Below are 15,352 nucleotides of genomic sequence, written 5' to 3'. Positions count from 1 at the left end.
CCTACCATTCTTCTTTCAAAATTCCTTCTTCAAGCACTCTAAGGAGTCCATACTTTACTCGTGGTTCTGTCCTTAAGCCAAGGCGTGAAAGGTAGAACTGTTTGAGGGTTTGGCCCCAAATTAACTCTATTTAATTTAAGTTAATTTAATTATTGTTTTATTATTTCCTTGAAGTTACTAACTCGTTTATTATATTATAGTTGCAAAAAAAACAGAATCAAAGTAAGAATTATGTTCCTTTTATTTCTATTATTTTTCTAACGATTTTATATTGTTGGAATTATTGTTAAATTGCTTCCAATGTTAATGTTTATTCTATTATATTTATTGATCACCATATTGCATGATAAAGGGAATATGTAATTGAAAAACAAGCCTAATAAGATAATTTGGACAACCGGCTTAGGTTCCTTTTTAATCTTGTTGTTAAATCAAGTGATCACAAATATTTTAGAATTACATGTTGCATAAATATTAAACCAATTTAGCTTAGTAATAGTTTAGAGCAAATTGAATATTTTGTTTGTTTGCCTTTGAGATCGCATGAATCACTTTTCACTATAACAATCGAGTAGAGGCCAATATGGGCGAATGTAACTCCATGACTCACTTCGTACCATCATCCCCGATCCTCCTTTCGTTGTTCCGAACCATACGGAGTTAGTAAACTCATGGATTATGAATGGGGTGTAACCTTCACGGGTCAATCGTTGTTGCCTATCGTTGTCCCTTAATCGTGGTTGCCTTTTATGATCCGTGAACGGTTTACAAGTTCCTTAAAAACTTGTTGGCGGCTCCCTACTTTCCTTGTCCCTAATCGTATACATCAATTCCCACTTCCTAAGAGTGTCAAGCACATTCACACATGCTTTAACGTAGGCGCACTTCGAGCGACGCCTACAATTTGGCAACTCAACTGGGGAGGATTCTTGGTTATTTATCGATTTGAGTGATCGATATTTAATTAAGATGAGTGGATGAGACTTGAAAGATTCTTGAAAAAATTCTTGTGATTAATTTAGCATTTTTGCTTAAGCATAGACGTTTTAATGTCGCATTTAGGTCTGCCCCGTAGGAAAAATTAAATAACTTGATTGCGTACGAAGGAAAACAGGGCAACAGTAAGATCTTCTGACTACCGTGCCACGGCAAAATTTTCCGTGTCACGGCAGTCCTAAAATCAGTCTGGTGGTTTGTTTTCCTTTCTCACAGGTAACTTCCTTCGATTTTTCTGAAAAAACGTGTGTGTTCTACATACGTCTTAGCCCCGGGGGATTTAAACTCTATCAACCCAAAAACGCTCATGGCAATGAGGGTTCATCCGAGTTATTAAATCCACCCAACCCATGGAGTCGAGTTCTATTTCATCACGAACTCGCAGAGCCGCCCGTTGGCATACACCCTCAAGGGAGGCTGCCTTGCTAACGCGTCCAAACTCTTAACCATGGAACCCTTATGACACCCAAAGCTTGACCAATAGTTGAACATAGATCTTGACCTTAGGTTGCGAACTTTTTTTTACATCATCGTGACTAAATGCTACATGGTTTGTTTGGTCCTAACCCTCATGTGTTTGCTCTTTTTGTTTAACCCATGACCGAGGGTTTTTATTTCCACACAGTAATTAGTACGGACTAAAACTGATTAAAAGCTGGAAAATACGCAAATTTAGGCCTGGAATTGCGCACCGTGTCACGGCAGGTCTGCCGTGCCACGGTGTGCAATGCCGTGGCACGGTGCATTGCCCCGTTTGACGGTGCTCTGTACCGTGTCACGACAGCAAGCACCGTAACACGGTGCCCATAAGGTTAGTCCAGTCAGCTTTTTTTGGTCTTCGTGCATTCTTATGTGATTTGTATGTCTGGTTTGGTTCCTGTATAGTTGTACGATCATAACACGTGTCCATAACCTTCACTTAATCACACACATGTCGTGTTCACACACTTTTTCCATTAGTCGTGCACCATTTCTTGACCGTATTTTAGGGTAGTCTTGTGTCGTTTTTTTTATTTTTTTTGTCATTTTTTTTCGGAGTAAGTCGGATGGTATCCTCCCATATTCTTTCTTTAAATAAAAATGAATAATGTGCATTTCAAATTTCAAAATAAATAATTTTCTTTTTTCCGGATGGGTTAAGGTTAAGTTTGGTCATTAAAGGTGTGTTTGTTTTGATGTCACAACACTTGGTCAAGAAGTAGGGGTAGATTGTTACGGTTCGAGTCTCAACAACCTCTAATACCAAAGAGGCGTACAAGGAAACCACCACAATCAATCTTTACAAGATCCATCTCAAGTCTACTTTCAACCAATGGCTACTAAGGAAGATATCGAGAACATCAACAAGACAATTGAGATGTTGTCTAACATGATGCAAACACTCACCACTAGAGTCAACACGGTAGAGAAAGACAATCAGAACAATGTCACTGCCACTGCAATGGACAAGATTAAGGAACAAATGAGTAAGATTTCTGAAGAATTCACTTTTGTGGAGCAACTTGTCACCTCTTCGTCCATAAGGGACAAGCTTCCTGAGAAGTTTTCCACTGCTGACATTCCAAAGTTCAAGCCTACTGATAATAAGCTTTTCCATTTGAAGGCCTCTTCTGCGACCATGGATCTTAAGGGAGTAGATGTGACACTCTTCCCTACTGTGTTCCCTCTTTCCTTAGAGCATGCCTGTCAACAATGGTTCTACTCAACTGAAATCCAAACATGTTGCGACCTGGGAGGATGTTGCTGAAAGCTTCGTGAATCGTTCCAAGTGTAACATCCAGGCCAAGACTTCTGAACGTGAACTCTCCATTCTCAAACAAATAGACAATGAAGGCTCCACCACTTACTTAAGCAGGTGGAGGGAAACAGCTGCGCTCTTGGTGGATCCCCCCTAGGAAAAAGAGATGGTTCGCTTGTTTATTGCCAATTTGACTCATAAGTACAAGCAACACTTGAAGTTTCTGCCTTTGAGTACCTTTGCAGCTGTATACGATATTAGAATCAATATCGAAGATGAACTGATGAAGACTACTTGTAGCAACAATAATAATAACAACAACACTTGGAAAAACAAGAAGAACGACACTCCTTCTTCTTCGTCTTCCAAGCCCAATAATGCTACCAACAGTATCAATATCAATGATGTGCTGGCCCTTAATGCTCCTCCTCAAAGATTCCAAAGGCAAAGGAGGATTTACACGCCTTTAGGAATGACTTATTGTAATCCCCCGTATTTTTAAATATTTTATAAATGAAAATTTATTTTATTTATAATATTTATTTGTTATTTTTCATAATTTAATTTCAAAAGTTTCAAATTATTAATCTGGGTCGAAAATTATTTGAACAAATTATTTTATGCACCTTTATTATACAATTTATGTCCAATCACACAAGTCTAACCCATTTGTTTACTTAATCGACCCATTATTTTTATGAGGCCCAATCTTTCTTTTTACCCTACAATAATTCTCTCCTATAAATACCCCATGAATCTCCAAAAATTTCCCACACAAAAAGGTTAGTCTTATTTTCATCCTCTTTTGTTTCATTATTTTGCTTAATGTTAATTTAATTGTTTTGGGTTTTGATTTTAGTATAAAGATTATATTTTTAGTATCAAATTATATTTTAATGGTATAAAGATTATAAATTTCAGATTATATTTATGTTATAAATTTCATATTTTATGAATTATAAACCTAGGGTTTCAATTTATTGAAAATCATGATTTTAGGGTTTTTATGAACAATTGATTTAGGGCTTTTATAGTAATGATGTTTGAAATTTTTGTGATTATAAATACTGATTAGTTTAACTTAATTCCAGATTATTTTGAACACATAGATTCGTGTTTTAATTTTTAGAATTTTGTTCGTTAATATTAATCTCGTTTTAATCCCGATCAGATTCTGAACTCATCAAATTTTGATTAAAAAGTAGTGTTTTCCATGTGTAAACAACGTTTTAAGAAAGACTCCTGCACCACCCTCTCTTGGCCAAATTCAGCCTCTAAATATGATTTTCGGGCAGTTTTTGATTTTAACGAAGTTTTTTTATACTTCAAATATTATCCTTGAGTTTGATTAATAAAATTAATTATTTTAAAGTTAATTAAACATAAATATATGTTTTTATTGAAGTTTTAAGTGTTGGAAATAGTTTCTAAGTACTACTTTTGATGTTTTATAAAGAGGGTTTAATCACCCATTAAAAAGGGAAATTTTTAGGGGTTTTTATATAATTTTCAGATTTTTATTAGACTTTGAACTTGCTGTAATTTCATGTATAAGAGTGTATTTTAAGGTTTTTATGAAGAAAATTTAAAGAACTATATATAAGCCTTTAATTTTAACTAAAGGGAAGGTTTTAAAGTGTCGTTTGATTTGGATTTTGAAGGTTTTAAAGTAAGTTAGTATTGCTGTAAATTTGATTGATTGGGTATTGATTGAGATGTTATTATTTGGCTTAGGAGAGGAGTTTATTGAAGGTGATTTCTAGTTAGTAAAGTGGCATACCAATTCGTTTGCTCAAGATACGTACAAGTTACGAAACCTTTTTTTTAGGTGCATGTTTAAGGACGACGGATCGAGAACTTAGTATCATGTATAGGGATGACTGAGTTAAATTGTTTGGTTATACATTGTGAATTTCGTATGACGTGCACTATTTTATATTGCAAGTATTATTTGTGCTCTAATTATGCAAGGTGCGCTTAGAGGCAAAGGTATATGATTGGTGTAATGATTAATTTATTACTCATTCATGATTATGCAAGCAGGATGAGTAAAGGAAGAATTTAAGTCTTCTAAGACGAGGTTAAGGTTTTGGGGTGCCTTATGCACTCAAGGTGTTTATACACCGAGGTAGTAAAGGAATAAATAATAAATGTTGCTTGCCACTAATAAATCAAGAATTGAAATTGAAAAGTTGTTTTACTTGATTGAATTGATATTGGATTGATTGTATTGTTATGCATATGAGTCATCACCAAGTCTAAACCTGTAAATCACGTAAAGTGCAAGATGGATGAGCAATAAAACTCTGGATTGGTGCACTTCTGGAGTAATGACAATCAGGAGTTGGGGTACATGGGGTATTAGCCGTGTACTTTTCTCGAGGCCGTCTGATCTACGAGTCTCTTATTTCAAATATTTTTCAAAACTAGGAGTTAGGTGAGATCTCATACTAACTACGGTCACGGAGTCACGCCCGTGGTCGTTGGATGTTTATTGATGTTTCCGAAAGAAGGCATGGGGTTTTTCTTTTATTGATGTTCCAAATGGAGCATGGGTTGGACAACCTTGTCTATTGCGTAATCCAATGAATAAAAATAATGATTTACCTATTATTAATTAATGGAGTCTTAGTAATATAAATAGTTGAGTCGTGTGTTGAGTCTATAATTTAATGATGCATGATGATTGATTATTAGTAGCATGTTATGGATTTCTTAATTTATTTTGCAGCTTGTATGTACTCAGCTTTGCTGATTGCGTGCTTTGTGTGTCTTTCTTTGGTCATGGACTTCGCCTTTCAATGACCCTGTGACGATCCAATTTTTACACTTGTAATATTGGGGAGCAGAATTACCACAGGTTCTTACACATGCAGCATTCATCAGGGTTGTGGGATTCTGAGTAGAGAGTTGGTTGTTTGCATTTTATTTCTTTTGCAAGTTTGAATTTATTTTAATTCGATTTTATTCGACACTATTTCTTTTGGGTTTGAATTTTTTTGAACACTGAATTTAATCACTTACTACTTTTATTGGGTTTTGAATAAGGGCCTTAATGGTTCCAAGTTGTATGACTTAATTTGGTTTCATTCGTTGGTTTTGAAACTTATTTATAACTGATTTAGTTTTTCCACTGCTATTAGGGTTCCCTCTACCTCACATTGACATTCTAGTCGATAATACAGAAAACCATGCACTCCTATCATTCATGGATGGCTACGCCGGATTTAATCAAGTATTAATGGCCAAGGAAGATACGGAGAAAACCACATTCATCACACAATGGGGTACATATTGCTATACAGTAATGCCATTCGGGTTGAAAAACGCGGGTGCCACCTACCAAAGAGCATCCACAACATTGTTACATAATATGATGCACAAAGAGGTGGAGTGATATGTCGATGATATGATCGTTAAGTCAATAGATCGCCCAGGCCACAGCATTGCACTTCGCAAGTTCTTTGAAAGACTCCGCAAGTACAACATGAGATTAAATCTAGCAAAGTGTGCATTCGGAGTCATGTCAAGCAAACTACTTGGATATGTGATCAGTTCTTGAAGGATTGAAATAGATACCACAAAAGTCAAAGCGATCATGGCTAGAATTGTCAAAAGCTGACCCGACCCGAAATACCGACCCTAACCCGACCCTAACCCTAACCCGTTTGAACCCAAAAAAAATGGTGACCCGAACCCGACCTAACCCGACCTGAAACCAACCCTAGACCCGAGTTGACCCGAGTATTTGAGACCCGAACCCGACCATGACCCGACCTAGTGAAGACTCGACCCGAATGTGACCCGTAAATTATTGACCTGAATCGAACCCGACTCGAACCGAGAATGACCCAAACCCGATTTAACCCGTCAAAACCCGAATTCAACCCGACCTGTTACTAACCCGACCCGTTCCTAACCCGACTCGAATTTAAACCCGACTTGTTACAAACCCGACTCGAAATCAACCCGACTTGTTATTGACCCGACCCAAATTCAACCCGACTTCTTATTGACCTGACCCAAATTTAAACTCGACCTATTACTAACCCGAATTTTAGGATTTAGGAGTTTTTAGGATAAAAAGAGTACTCTGTATTGACTATTGAGTTTCAGGCTTTTTTTCAATTTATTAACATGGATTCCAATTATAAAACAAAAGTGGCCTTTCTCATCTTACTTGACTTATCTCTTACATAATCCTCGTCAAAGAAAAATTGAATTGGACAACAACCAAAAAAAAATGACTGAATCTTAGTATATTAAGGAAGGTTGTACTCTAGTGGCGAGATTGACGAAATTTTCCACCATGAAATCTCTATTGTGATTGATTTTATTTTTCCTAATTATCTTCAACTTCCTATATGAGCAATGAGCTATATGAGCACATGAGGTGATAGAGTATTAGAGTAGAGCTGTGACTCTCTAAGCTGTCAATGTTTTTTAAACGTATTTGAGGCAATATGAGGTGAGTGAGGTGAATCGGTGATAGTGATTTTGTCTAATTAAATTAGCCTAATGTTTTTTTTTCTAAATTTATCTTATAAATAAACTTTTTTTTTAATAGCAAAAACATTTCATTATTAAAAGTCATACGACATCTACAATAGAGATTCGACGTTAACAAATACATAAGATTATAACCCGTAAATAAACTTCCATATAACTACTTATATTTTTTTTTTTCAAATTTTACTATTCACTTGTTTATTTTAATATTTTTTTAAATGTTTTAAATTACGCAATTTGATTTGAAGCTTTAAAAAAAAATTTAAAATTTTATTGACTTGAACCAAACGCGACTCGAACCCGAGAATGACCCGACTTGAAAATGACCCAACTTGATTATAACCCGCAAATTATTGACTTAAACCAAACCCAACTCAAACCCGATAATGACCCGACCTGATTATAACCCGTAAATAATTGGCTTGAACCGAACCCGACTCGAACCCGAACAGGACCCTAACTCGTTTAAACTCGAATGTACCCGACATGTTTTTTACCCGACCCGAATGTAACCCGACCTTTTATTGACCCGACCTAAACCCGACCCAAACCCGATAAGATGTATGACCCGACGTGGCCCGACTCAAGCATGACCCAACCCGAACCTGACCCGCATAGGTCCTGACATTAACCCGTACTGACCCAACCCGAGATGACCCGAACCACACTAACCCGACTCAAACCCGACCCATTTACCCGAATTGACAGCTCTAATCATGGCCATGCCACCACCCAAGAATGAGAAAGAAATTCGAGGCTTCGTTGGAAGGCTCACTAGTGGAAAAAGTTTCATTTGTAACGGGTTATTTGTAACGGGCAAAGCTATGCCCGTTACATTAAATACATTCGTAACGGGAAAAATATTGTCCGTTACGAATAAATATTTATTCGTAACGAACACCATGTGTCCGTTACGAATAATATTATTCGTAACAGGAAAATATTGTCTGTTACAAATAATATAGTATTCGTAACGGACACATTTGTGTCCGTTACGAATACTATATTATTTGTAACGGACACATGATGGTCACCATATGGCTGTTACGAATCTTTGGCCCACAGCTGAAAAGAGGACTTCATGAAAAGAGGAGCCCATTACTAATTATTAGGGTTTCACACTCCTAGCCGTCAAACACTCCATTCTCTCCTCTCTCCTCTCTTATCTCTCATTTTGCTAACTTAGGGCCTGTTTTGTTCCGTTGAAATTCAGTTCAGTTCAGTTCAGCTCAGTTCAGTTCAGTTCAGTTCAGTTCAACTCAGTTCAGCTCAGTTCAGTTCTGTTCAGTTCAGTTCAGTTCAGCTCAGCTCTTAATTTATGTCTAATGATTCTTTTAAGATCTTATTACAACGACAACAACAGCAAAAATAATAATAATAAATAGTATATAAAAATAATAATAATAATAATAATAATAATATTAACAATAATAATAATAATAACAATAATAATTGAAATATTAATAATTATACTAACAATAATAATCAATAAATAATAATAATCGTCAATAAATAATAATAATAATAACAATAATAATAATAATACTATAATAATACTAATAATAATAATCAATAAATAATAATAATAATTATCAATAATTAATAATAATAATAATAATAACAATAATAATATTGATACAATTCATTGTTCAAATGGTTCTATTTTTTTGAAACATATTTCTAATGTTAATCTCATTGAGAAAATTAGAGGTTTCAAGTTTTTAATATATTTTCCATACATTTTATAATATATTTTCCATACATTTTATAACTATAATTATATAGTATTTTTTCGTAAATATTTTAATATGTACATTTGTATATACACATATGTATAGTAATAAATATCAATAAATAATCAAATATCACTAATCCGTAGTTAATTATCACTAATTAATAAGTTCAATTCAGTTCAGTTCAGTTCAGTTCAGCTCGGTTCAGGTTCAGGTGTATACATGAGGGCTTGTGTTGTTCCGTTGAAGCTCAGCTCAGCTCTTAATTTATATCTAATGATATTGCTAATGATATAAAGCCAAATTTCATTCTTTTAAGCTCTTATTACAACGACAACAACAACAAAAACAATAATAATAATAATAATAATAATAATTATGTTTTCAAAAAAAAAAAATAATAATAATATTAACAATAATAATAATAATAATAATATAAATCATAATTGAAAAAATAATACTAATACTAATAATCAATAAATAATAATAATAATAATAATAATAATAATAATAATACTAATAATCAATAAATAATAATAATAATAATCACAATAATTAATCATAATAATAATAATAATAATAATAATAATATTGATACAATTCATTGTTCAAATGGTTCTATTTTCTTGATACATATTTCTAATGTTAATCTCATTGAGAAAATTAGAGTACTACACAACTTAAAATTTGTTTAAATGGGTTAGATACATGTAAGTGTTTTGTGTTCTTTTGTCCTAATACTATTTTATTTTTAAATTAAATAGTATATGTGTTTAAAATGTTTAGAGGTTTTAAGTTTTTAATATATTTTCCATACATTTTATAATATATTTTCCGTACATTTTATAATTATAATTATATAGTATATTTTTCGTAAATATTTTAATATGTACATTTGTATATACACATATGTATAGTAATAAATAATAAATAAATAATCAAAGATCACTAATCCGTAGTTAAAAATCACTAATTAATAAGTTCAGTTCAGCTCAGTTCATTTCATTTCAGTTCAGCTGAGTTCAGTCAATCGGAACAGGCCCTGATTCCGATCAATTAGTATTCCTAGTTCATGACGTATCTTTTGATTTCTACTTGTTATTAGTGTCTAGAGTTGTTTCACTTGTCTGTGCTCGTCATTTGTTCAATTTTAGTACTATGTAGGATATATAGCTTTTAATCTTTTTAGTTTAGATGGATAAGAGGAATAAGAATAACTTTCAGGTTCCCTTTGGTTATACAAAGTGCTTCTTGTTGCCATTCTTGCTAATCACTAGGTTCTTGTCAATGTCATCATCAACTCACGATAAATCTCAATTAGAATTAAACTTAATTAAATACTTTTAATTAGCTTCTGTTAATGCCCACTTCATGTAGCATAATCGTATGAAATCCTCAAACTTTATTATATCAACAGTAGTTTACTAGTCTATGAGTCTAACTTTTCTAAAAGAGTTTACAAATGATGCTAAACTTTTTACAAGTAAAAAATATTAAAATGTTTAGATTGTTGGAGTCATTTCTAGAAGAATATTTTACTTTTGAAAGTGGAAACTTAGGAACTAATTGGTAAATGGTAAATGGTAATTGTTGGATTCTAACTTACATTTACTAGTTTTCTTTATGTTTGATTATTTTTTATTGCCTTTTTTTGAGGTCTCGTCTTTCTTCTGATTGCAATGGTATAGTAGTTTCTTTCTTTATTTTTTTTTATATTGTTTCTCAAATCTATGTTTTAACTTGTGATTATCATGTTGGATTGGATGAGTAGATATCATGCCAATTTGTTTAGTATATGATTGTTTGATAACTTCTATAAGTATAATCCTACACCTAACTGGCATATATTTTGTCCATAGTTGAAATATCATGCCACTATGTTTAGTATATGATTATTTGATTATCATTTTGTTTGGTGTTTTAGTGCTTACTGAAATGCTAACATGAGTCTAATATACACATAGGCAGCAGACAGATGCTGAAATGGTGAAATACTTCTCTGAGGTTGTGAATGTACTAGAAAGTGGTGAAGTAAAGTTGGAGGAGCGTCCTGCCGTATGTGGTAATGCTTTGGAGGCTCTCAATTATTTATCTAGTCATCTCCAAGATGAAGACTATAAATAGCATAGAAGTCATGGAACTATAGATAGCATAATAACCGAAATACCTACCTCTGCCACCAGGTTAAACTTATTGCCTTGCTCATTTGATGCTGCTCAATGAGTAACTAGATCATTCTTATTACTTATAATTTAGTTCCTAGATCATTCTTATATCTGATTATACAATACCATGTGTCATTTTTGCAGGTTCTGCCAGAAACAATAAAAGGGAAGCCTTTTAAGAATCAAGCGATATGTTCTAATCTTTGAACTTCAGCTCACGAATCAAAATTGATTAACACTTATTCTTGTGGGAAATATCTAGGTTCTATGTACTCGGTACAGTGATGAGGAATTTTTCAATGTAAGATGTGAAGGTAATTTTCCTCTGTATCTGTTACTCTGTTAGTCCATAGTCCTGAATTCTATTTTGTGTCATGCAATTTCTTTTTCCCCTCTACAATCCTTATGGTCTGATATCACTTGTACCTAAAATGTGTAGAGTTTGGTTTTCACTTTTCTAGTTCATGTTTTGATGCCATTATACGCATAATAATTATCATAATCCATCATGTTGATTCTAGTCATTCGAATTGGTCCATCACAAGGGTCTGCTAATAAATTATAAAGTTTTAAGCTACTTCAGACGTTTTAGAGCTACCTATTTAAAGCCTTTTCACATATATAAATGCTATATATATTATTAGGTTGGGTGTTACACAACTTAAGGTTGCTGCTATAATAAGATTGTCTGATATAAAACCAGTTCTGTCACGGTGTGTCCAATTCTCGCTTAATTTTCTTTTGATTTGATGTCATTTATATTGATTTTTGATTAACCTATGAGCCTTTATGTACTAATTGTTTCTTATCAAAACTATTATACACCTTAATTCTCTTTTTAGTTGCCTTTAACCTAGAAAATTTTAAGGTGAAAAGAAGTCATTAGTTGCAACCTATACAATCACAGCCTAACAGGGGCGGAACTAGGGTGGGTTCAAGTGGGTTCATTGAACCCACTGATTTTTTGAAAAAAATTTAAATTTTTTTTTTTTAAAAAAAAAAAAAATCAAAATAGGTTTAAATAGAATATTTGTGTATTATATGGCAACAAGTAAAGTTGTAGCCCAGTGGTTATTTTTACCTCCCATCACACAAGAGGTTGTGGGTTCAAAACCCATAACTCACATTTTTTTTTTTTAATTTTGTTTCCTGAGCACTGAGCTTTCCTGCTTCGTGCTTCCAGAGTTCGCTTTCCTCTTCCTCATTCAGTCATTCCCCCAAATTGCAAAACCCTAACTTCTTCCTCCAATCCTCCTTCTCTTAATCTCTTCCCGTTCTTCCTCCTTCAGTCCTTCTCTTCCCGTTCTTCCTCCTTCTCTTCCCGGCGCAGCACGACAGCAGACTAGCAGAGTCAGCAGAACACGGCGGCAGCGGCAGGCCGGCAGCGCACCAGCCACTCACCCAGACCCAGCGTCCCAGCCTCACAGCCGTGTATGGTGTATCGGTGTATGTAGGGGTAAGTGAATTTGTCAATTTGGGGATTTTTTTTTTTGCAAATGTAATTTACTTCTCAATTTGGGGATTTTTTTTGCTAAATCATTGAATACTTGAAAATTGAAATTCATATGCTAAATTCAATTGCTAATATACATTACGATTTACGAATTGCCAATTTTTTGTAAATTGCTGAAGTTTGGTTAATTGGTTATAATTATCTAATTTACTTCTCAAGTTCTCAATTTGGGGATTTTTTTGTATTTCGTATGCTATTTTCTGATTTTCATATGCTATGCTATTTTCTGCCTTTCGTTTCTGCCAATTCATATGCTATTTTCTGTATTTCATTTCTGCCTTCTAGTTTTCATAATTTCATTTGCTATTTCGTTTTATGCCGTCTAGATTTCGTTTACTAATTGAGTAATTGACTGTAATCTTTAATTACGATAGTTTTAATTAGCCTTCTAGATATATCATTCATTCATTATTTCATTGATTTCATTATGCATTTATCATGTGTGTGCAGCAGACTAGCAGCATATACCTATTATACCATGAGTTTAGAGTCATTTTGGAAACGTGCCGGGAAGTCACAAAAGTCTTCAACTTGTTCTTCACCTAGTTCAAGGGATCCTCCAATAGAAGAACATGTGTCTCCTAATGATGATGAGGTTCCTATTGCTGCAACAATTCCACCACCTGAGAACACTAATACTACTGTTGACTCCGATGATACTCGCATTTATGATGTTGATCTTCTTCCACATGACCCTGGAAAAAGAATTCCAGTTATGGAGTATCCTCCTAATGATCGAGATGCCGTAAGGAGAGGCTATATTACAAAGAAACGTTGTGATCCACGCACACATAATTTTCCTCAAAGAAAAGTTGGAGGTATGCGCCGTTTTAATGTTACTTGGTTTGATAAATATGAGTGGCTTGAATATAGTGTTGAGAAAGATGCGGCTTTTTGTTTTGTGTGCTATTTGTTCACTGATAAAGTTGATTATTCTTTGGCTGTTAATGATTCCTTTATTAAAGGGGGATTTAGACGATGGAATAAGACTGGTAGATTTGATGTTCATGTGGGTGGTATTGGTAGTTTCCATAATCAGGCTAATGAGAAATATAGTATGTTTATCAACCCAAAGACATCAGTTGCTGAATCTCTTTGCACTTATTCTAAGGAAGCTAAACTACAATACAAATCTCGCTTGACTTATTCATTGAAATGTATTAGATTTCTTTTAAATCAAGGTTTAGCTTGTCGTAGGCATAATGAAAGTGAAGAATCTTGGAATAGGGGTAATTTTCTTGCACTCTTAACATGGTTTTCAGAAAATAATAGTGAGGTAGCAAAGGTTGTTCTAGGTAATGCCCCGGGAAATAATCGAATGACTAGTCCTTTAATTCAAAAAGAACTTATTAATTGTTGTGCCAAAGAAACCACTAGACTTCTTATTGATGATATTGGGGATGACTATTTTGGAATACTGGCTGATGAATCTAGTGATGTATCTCAAAAGGAACAAATGGCCCTTTGCTTGCGTTATGTCAATAATAAAGGGAAGATAAATGAGAGGTTTCTTGGAATTGTACATGTTAAGGATACTACTGCTTTGTCACTAAAGAGTGCAATTGAGTCTTTGCTTATGGAATATTCATTGAGTTTGTCTAGAGTTCGTGGACAAGGTTATGACGGTGCTAGTAATATGAGGGGGGAGATAAATGGTCTCAAGACTTTGATCATGAATGAAACAAAACAAGCCTATTATATTCATTGTTTTGCTCACCAACTTCAATTAACCCTTGTTGCTGTTGCTAAGGATAATGATGATTGTATTTGGTTGTTTGATCAACTTGCTATTTTGTTGAATATTATTGGTGTTTCTTGTAAGCGAAGGGAAATGATAAGAGAAATACAATCTCAACATATTCTACAAGCATTAGAACTAGGAGAAATTGAAAGTGGGCAAGGTTTAAACCAAGAACATGGCTTAGGTAGGCCTGGTGATACTAGGTGGGGATCACATTACAAAACTGTTTCAAATGTTACCGCATTGTATGCTACTATTGTTAAAGTTCTTGAGAAGATTGGATCAAATAAGATTTATAAGGATGATCGCGTGAAGGCTATCACTGTCATGTCTACATTTGAATCATTTGAATTTGTATTTATGATACATTTGATGTCCGAAATATTTGGGATTACTGATAAATTGTGTCAAGCTCTGCAAAAGGGGGACCAAGATATTGTTAATGCCATGACATATGTTAAATTGACTAAGGAGGGATTACAACAAATGAGGGACCATGGGTGGTGATTAGGGGATTTTTATCCACCAAGCGCCGTTTGACAAGTGGACCAACCAGGTTCCGCCACGCGTCCTCCACGGACCACTTAAGACACGCCACGTGTCCACCCATGCCAAATGGGACAACCGGCCATCAAGGCCCATTTCAGTCTAGAAGCCCGATCGGCCCTAGGTTTACCTTAAACCTAGAGAGTTGCACGCTTCCCAAGGCTATAAATACTCGATTAATCCTCATTAATCAAGGGACCGAATAATTAACGGAACGGAGGAGAAACATTACGGAACACACTAATAACCGGCTGATCTCGCTAGCAAAGCAGATTACCTACATTAAATACTCTCACCTAGAGAGACCTTATTACTTTAATTTCTGTATTAATTACTCCTTAATCAGGTACTAACTTGACCGTTGGAGGCGGAGCTCTCAGGAGTCTCCGTTATTTTGCAGGTACAGGCGTC

General features: G+C 34.3%; 1 protein-coding gene across 1 annotated transcript; it reads left to right on the top strand.

Moving 5' to 3' along the window:
- Nucleotides 1–11,462: 11,462 nt before the first annotated feature.
- LOC110690067 (zinc finger MYM-type protein 1-like) lies at nt 11,463–14,685 on the top strand. Its single transcript, XM_021866892.1, has 3 exons — nt 11,463–12,597; nt 13,105–14,555; nt 14,672–14,685. The coding sequence occupies exons 2-3, from the start codon at nt 13,133–13,135 to the stop codon at nt 14,683–14,685; spliced, it is 1,437 nt and encodes a 478-aa protein (XP_021722584.1). The 5' UTR covers nt 11,463–12,597; nt 13,105–13,132.
- The last annotated feature ends 667 nt before the right edge of the window (nt 14,686–15,352 follow it).

The sequence above is a fragment of the Chenopodium quinoa genome, unplaced genomic scaffold, assembly GCF_001683475.1.
Source record: "Chenopodium quinoa cultivar QQ74 unplaced genomic scaffold, ASM168347v1, whole genome shotgun sequence".
Taxonomy (NCBI): domain Eukaryota; kingdom Viridiplantae; phylum Streptophyta; class Magnoliopsida; order Caryophyllales; family Amaranthaceae; genus Chenopodium; species Chenopodium quinoa.
This window is presented reverse-complemented; position numbering and strand designations above follow the sequence as displayed.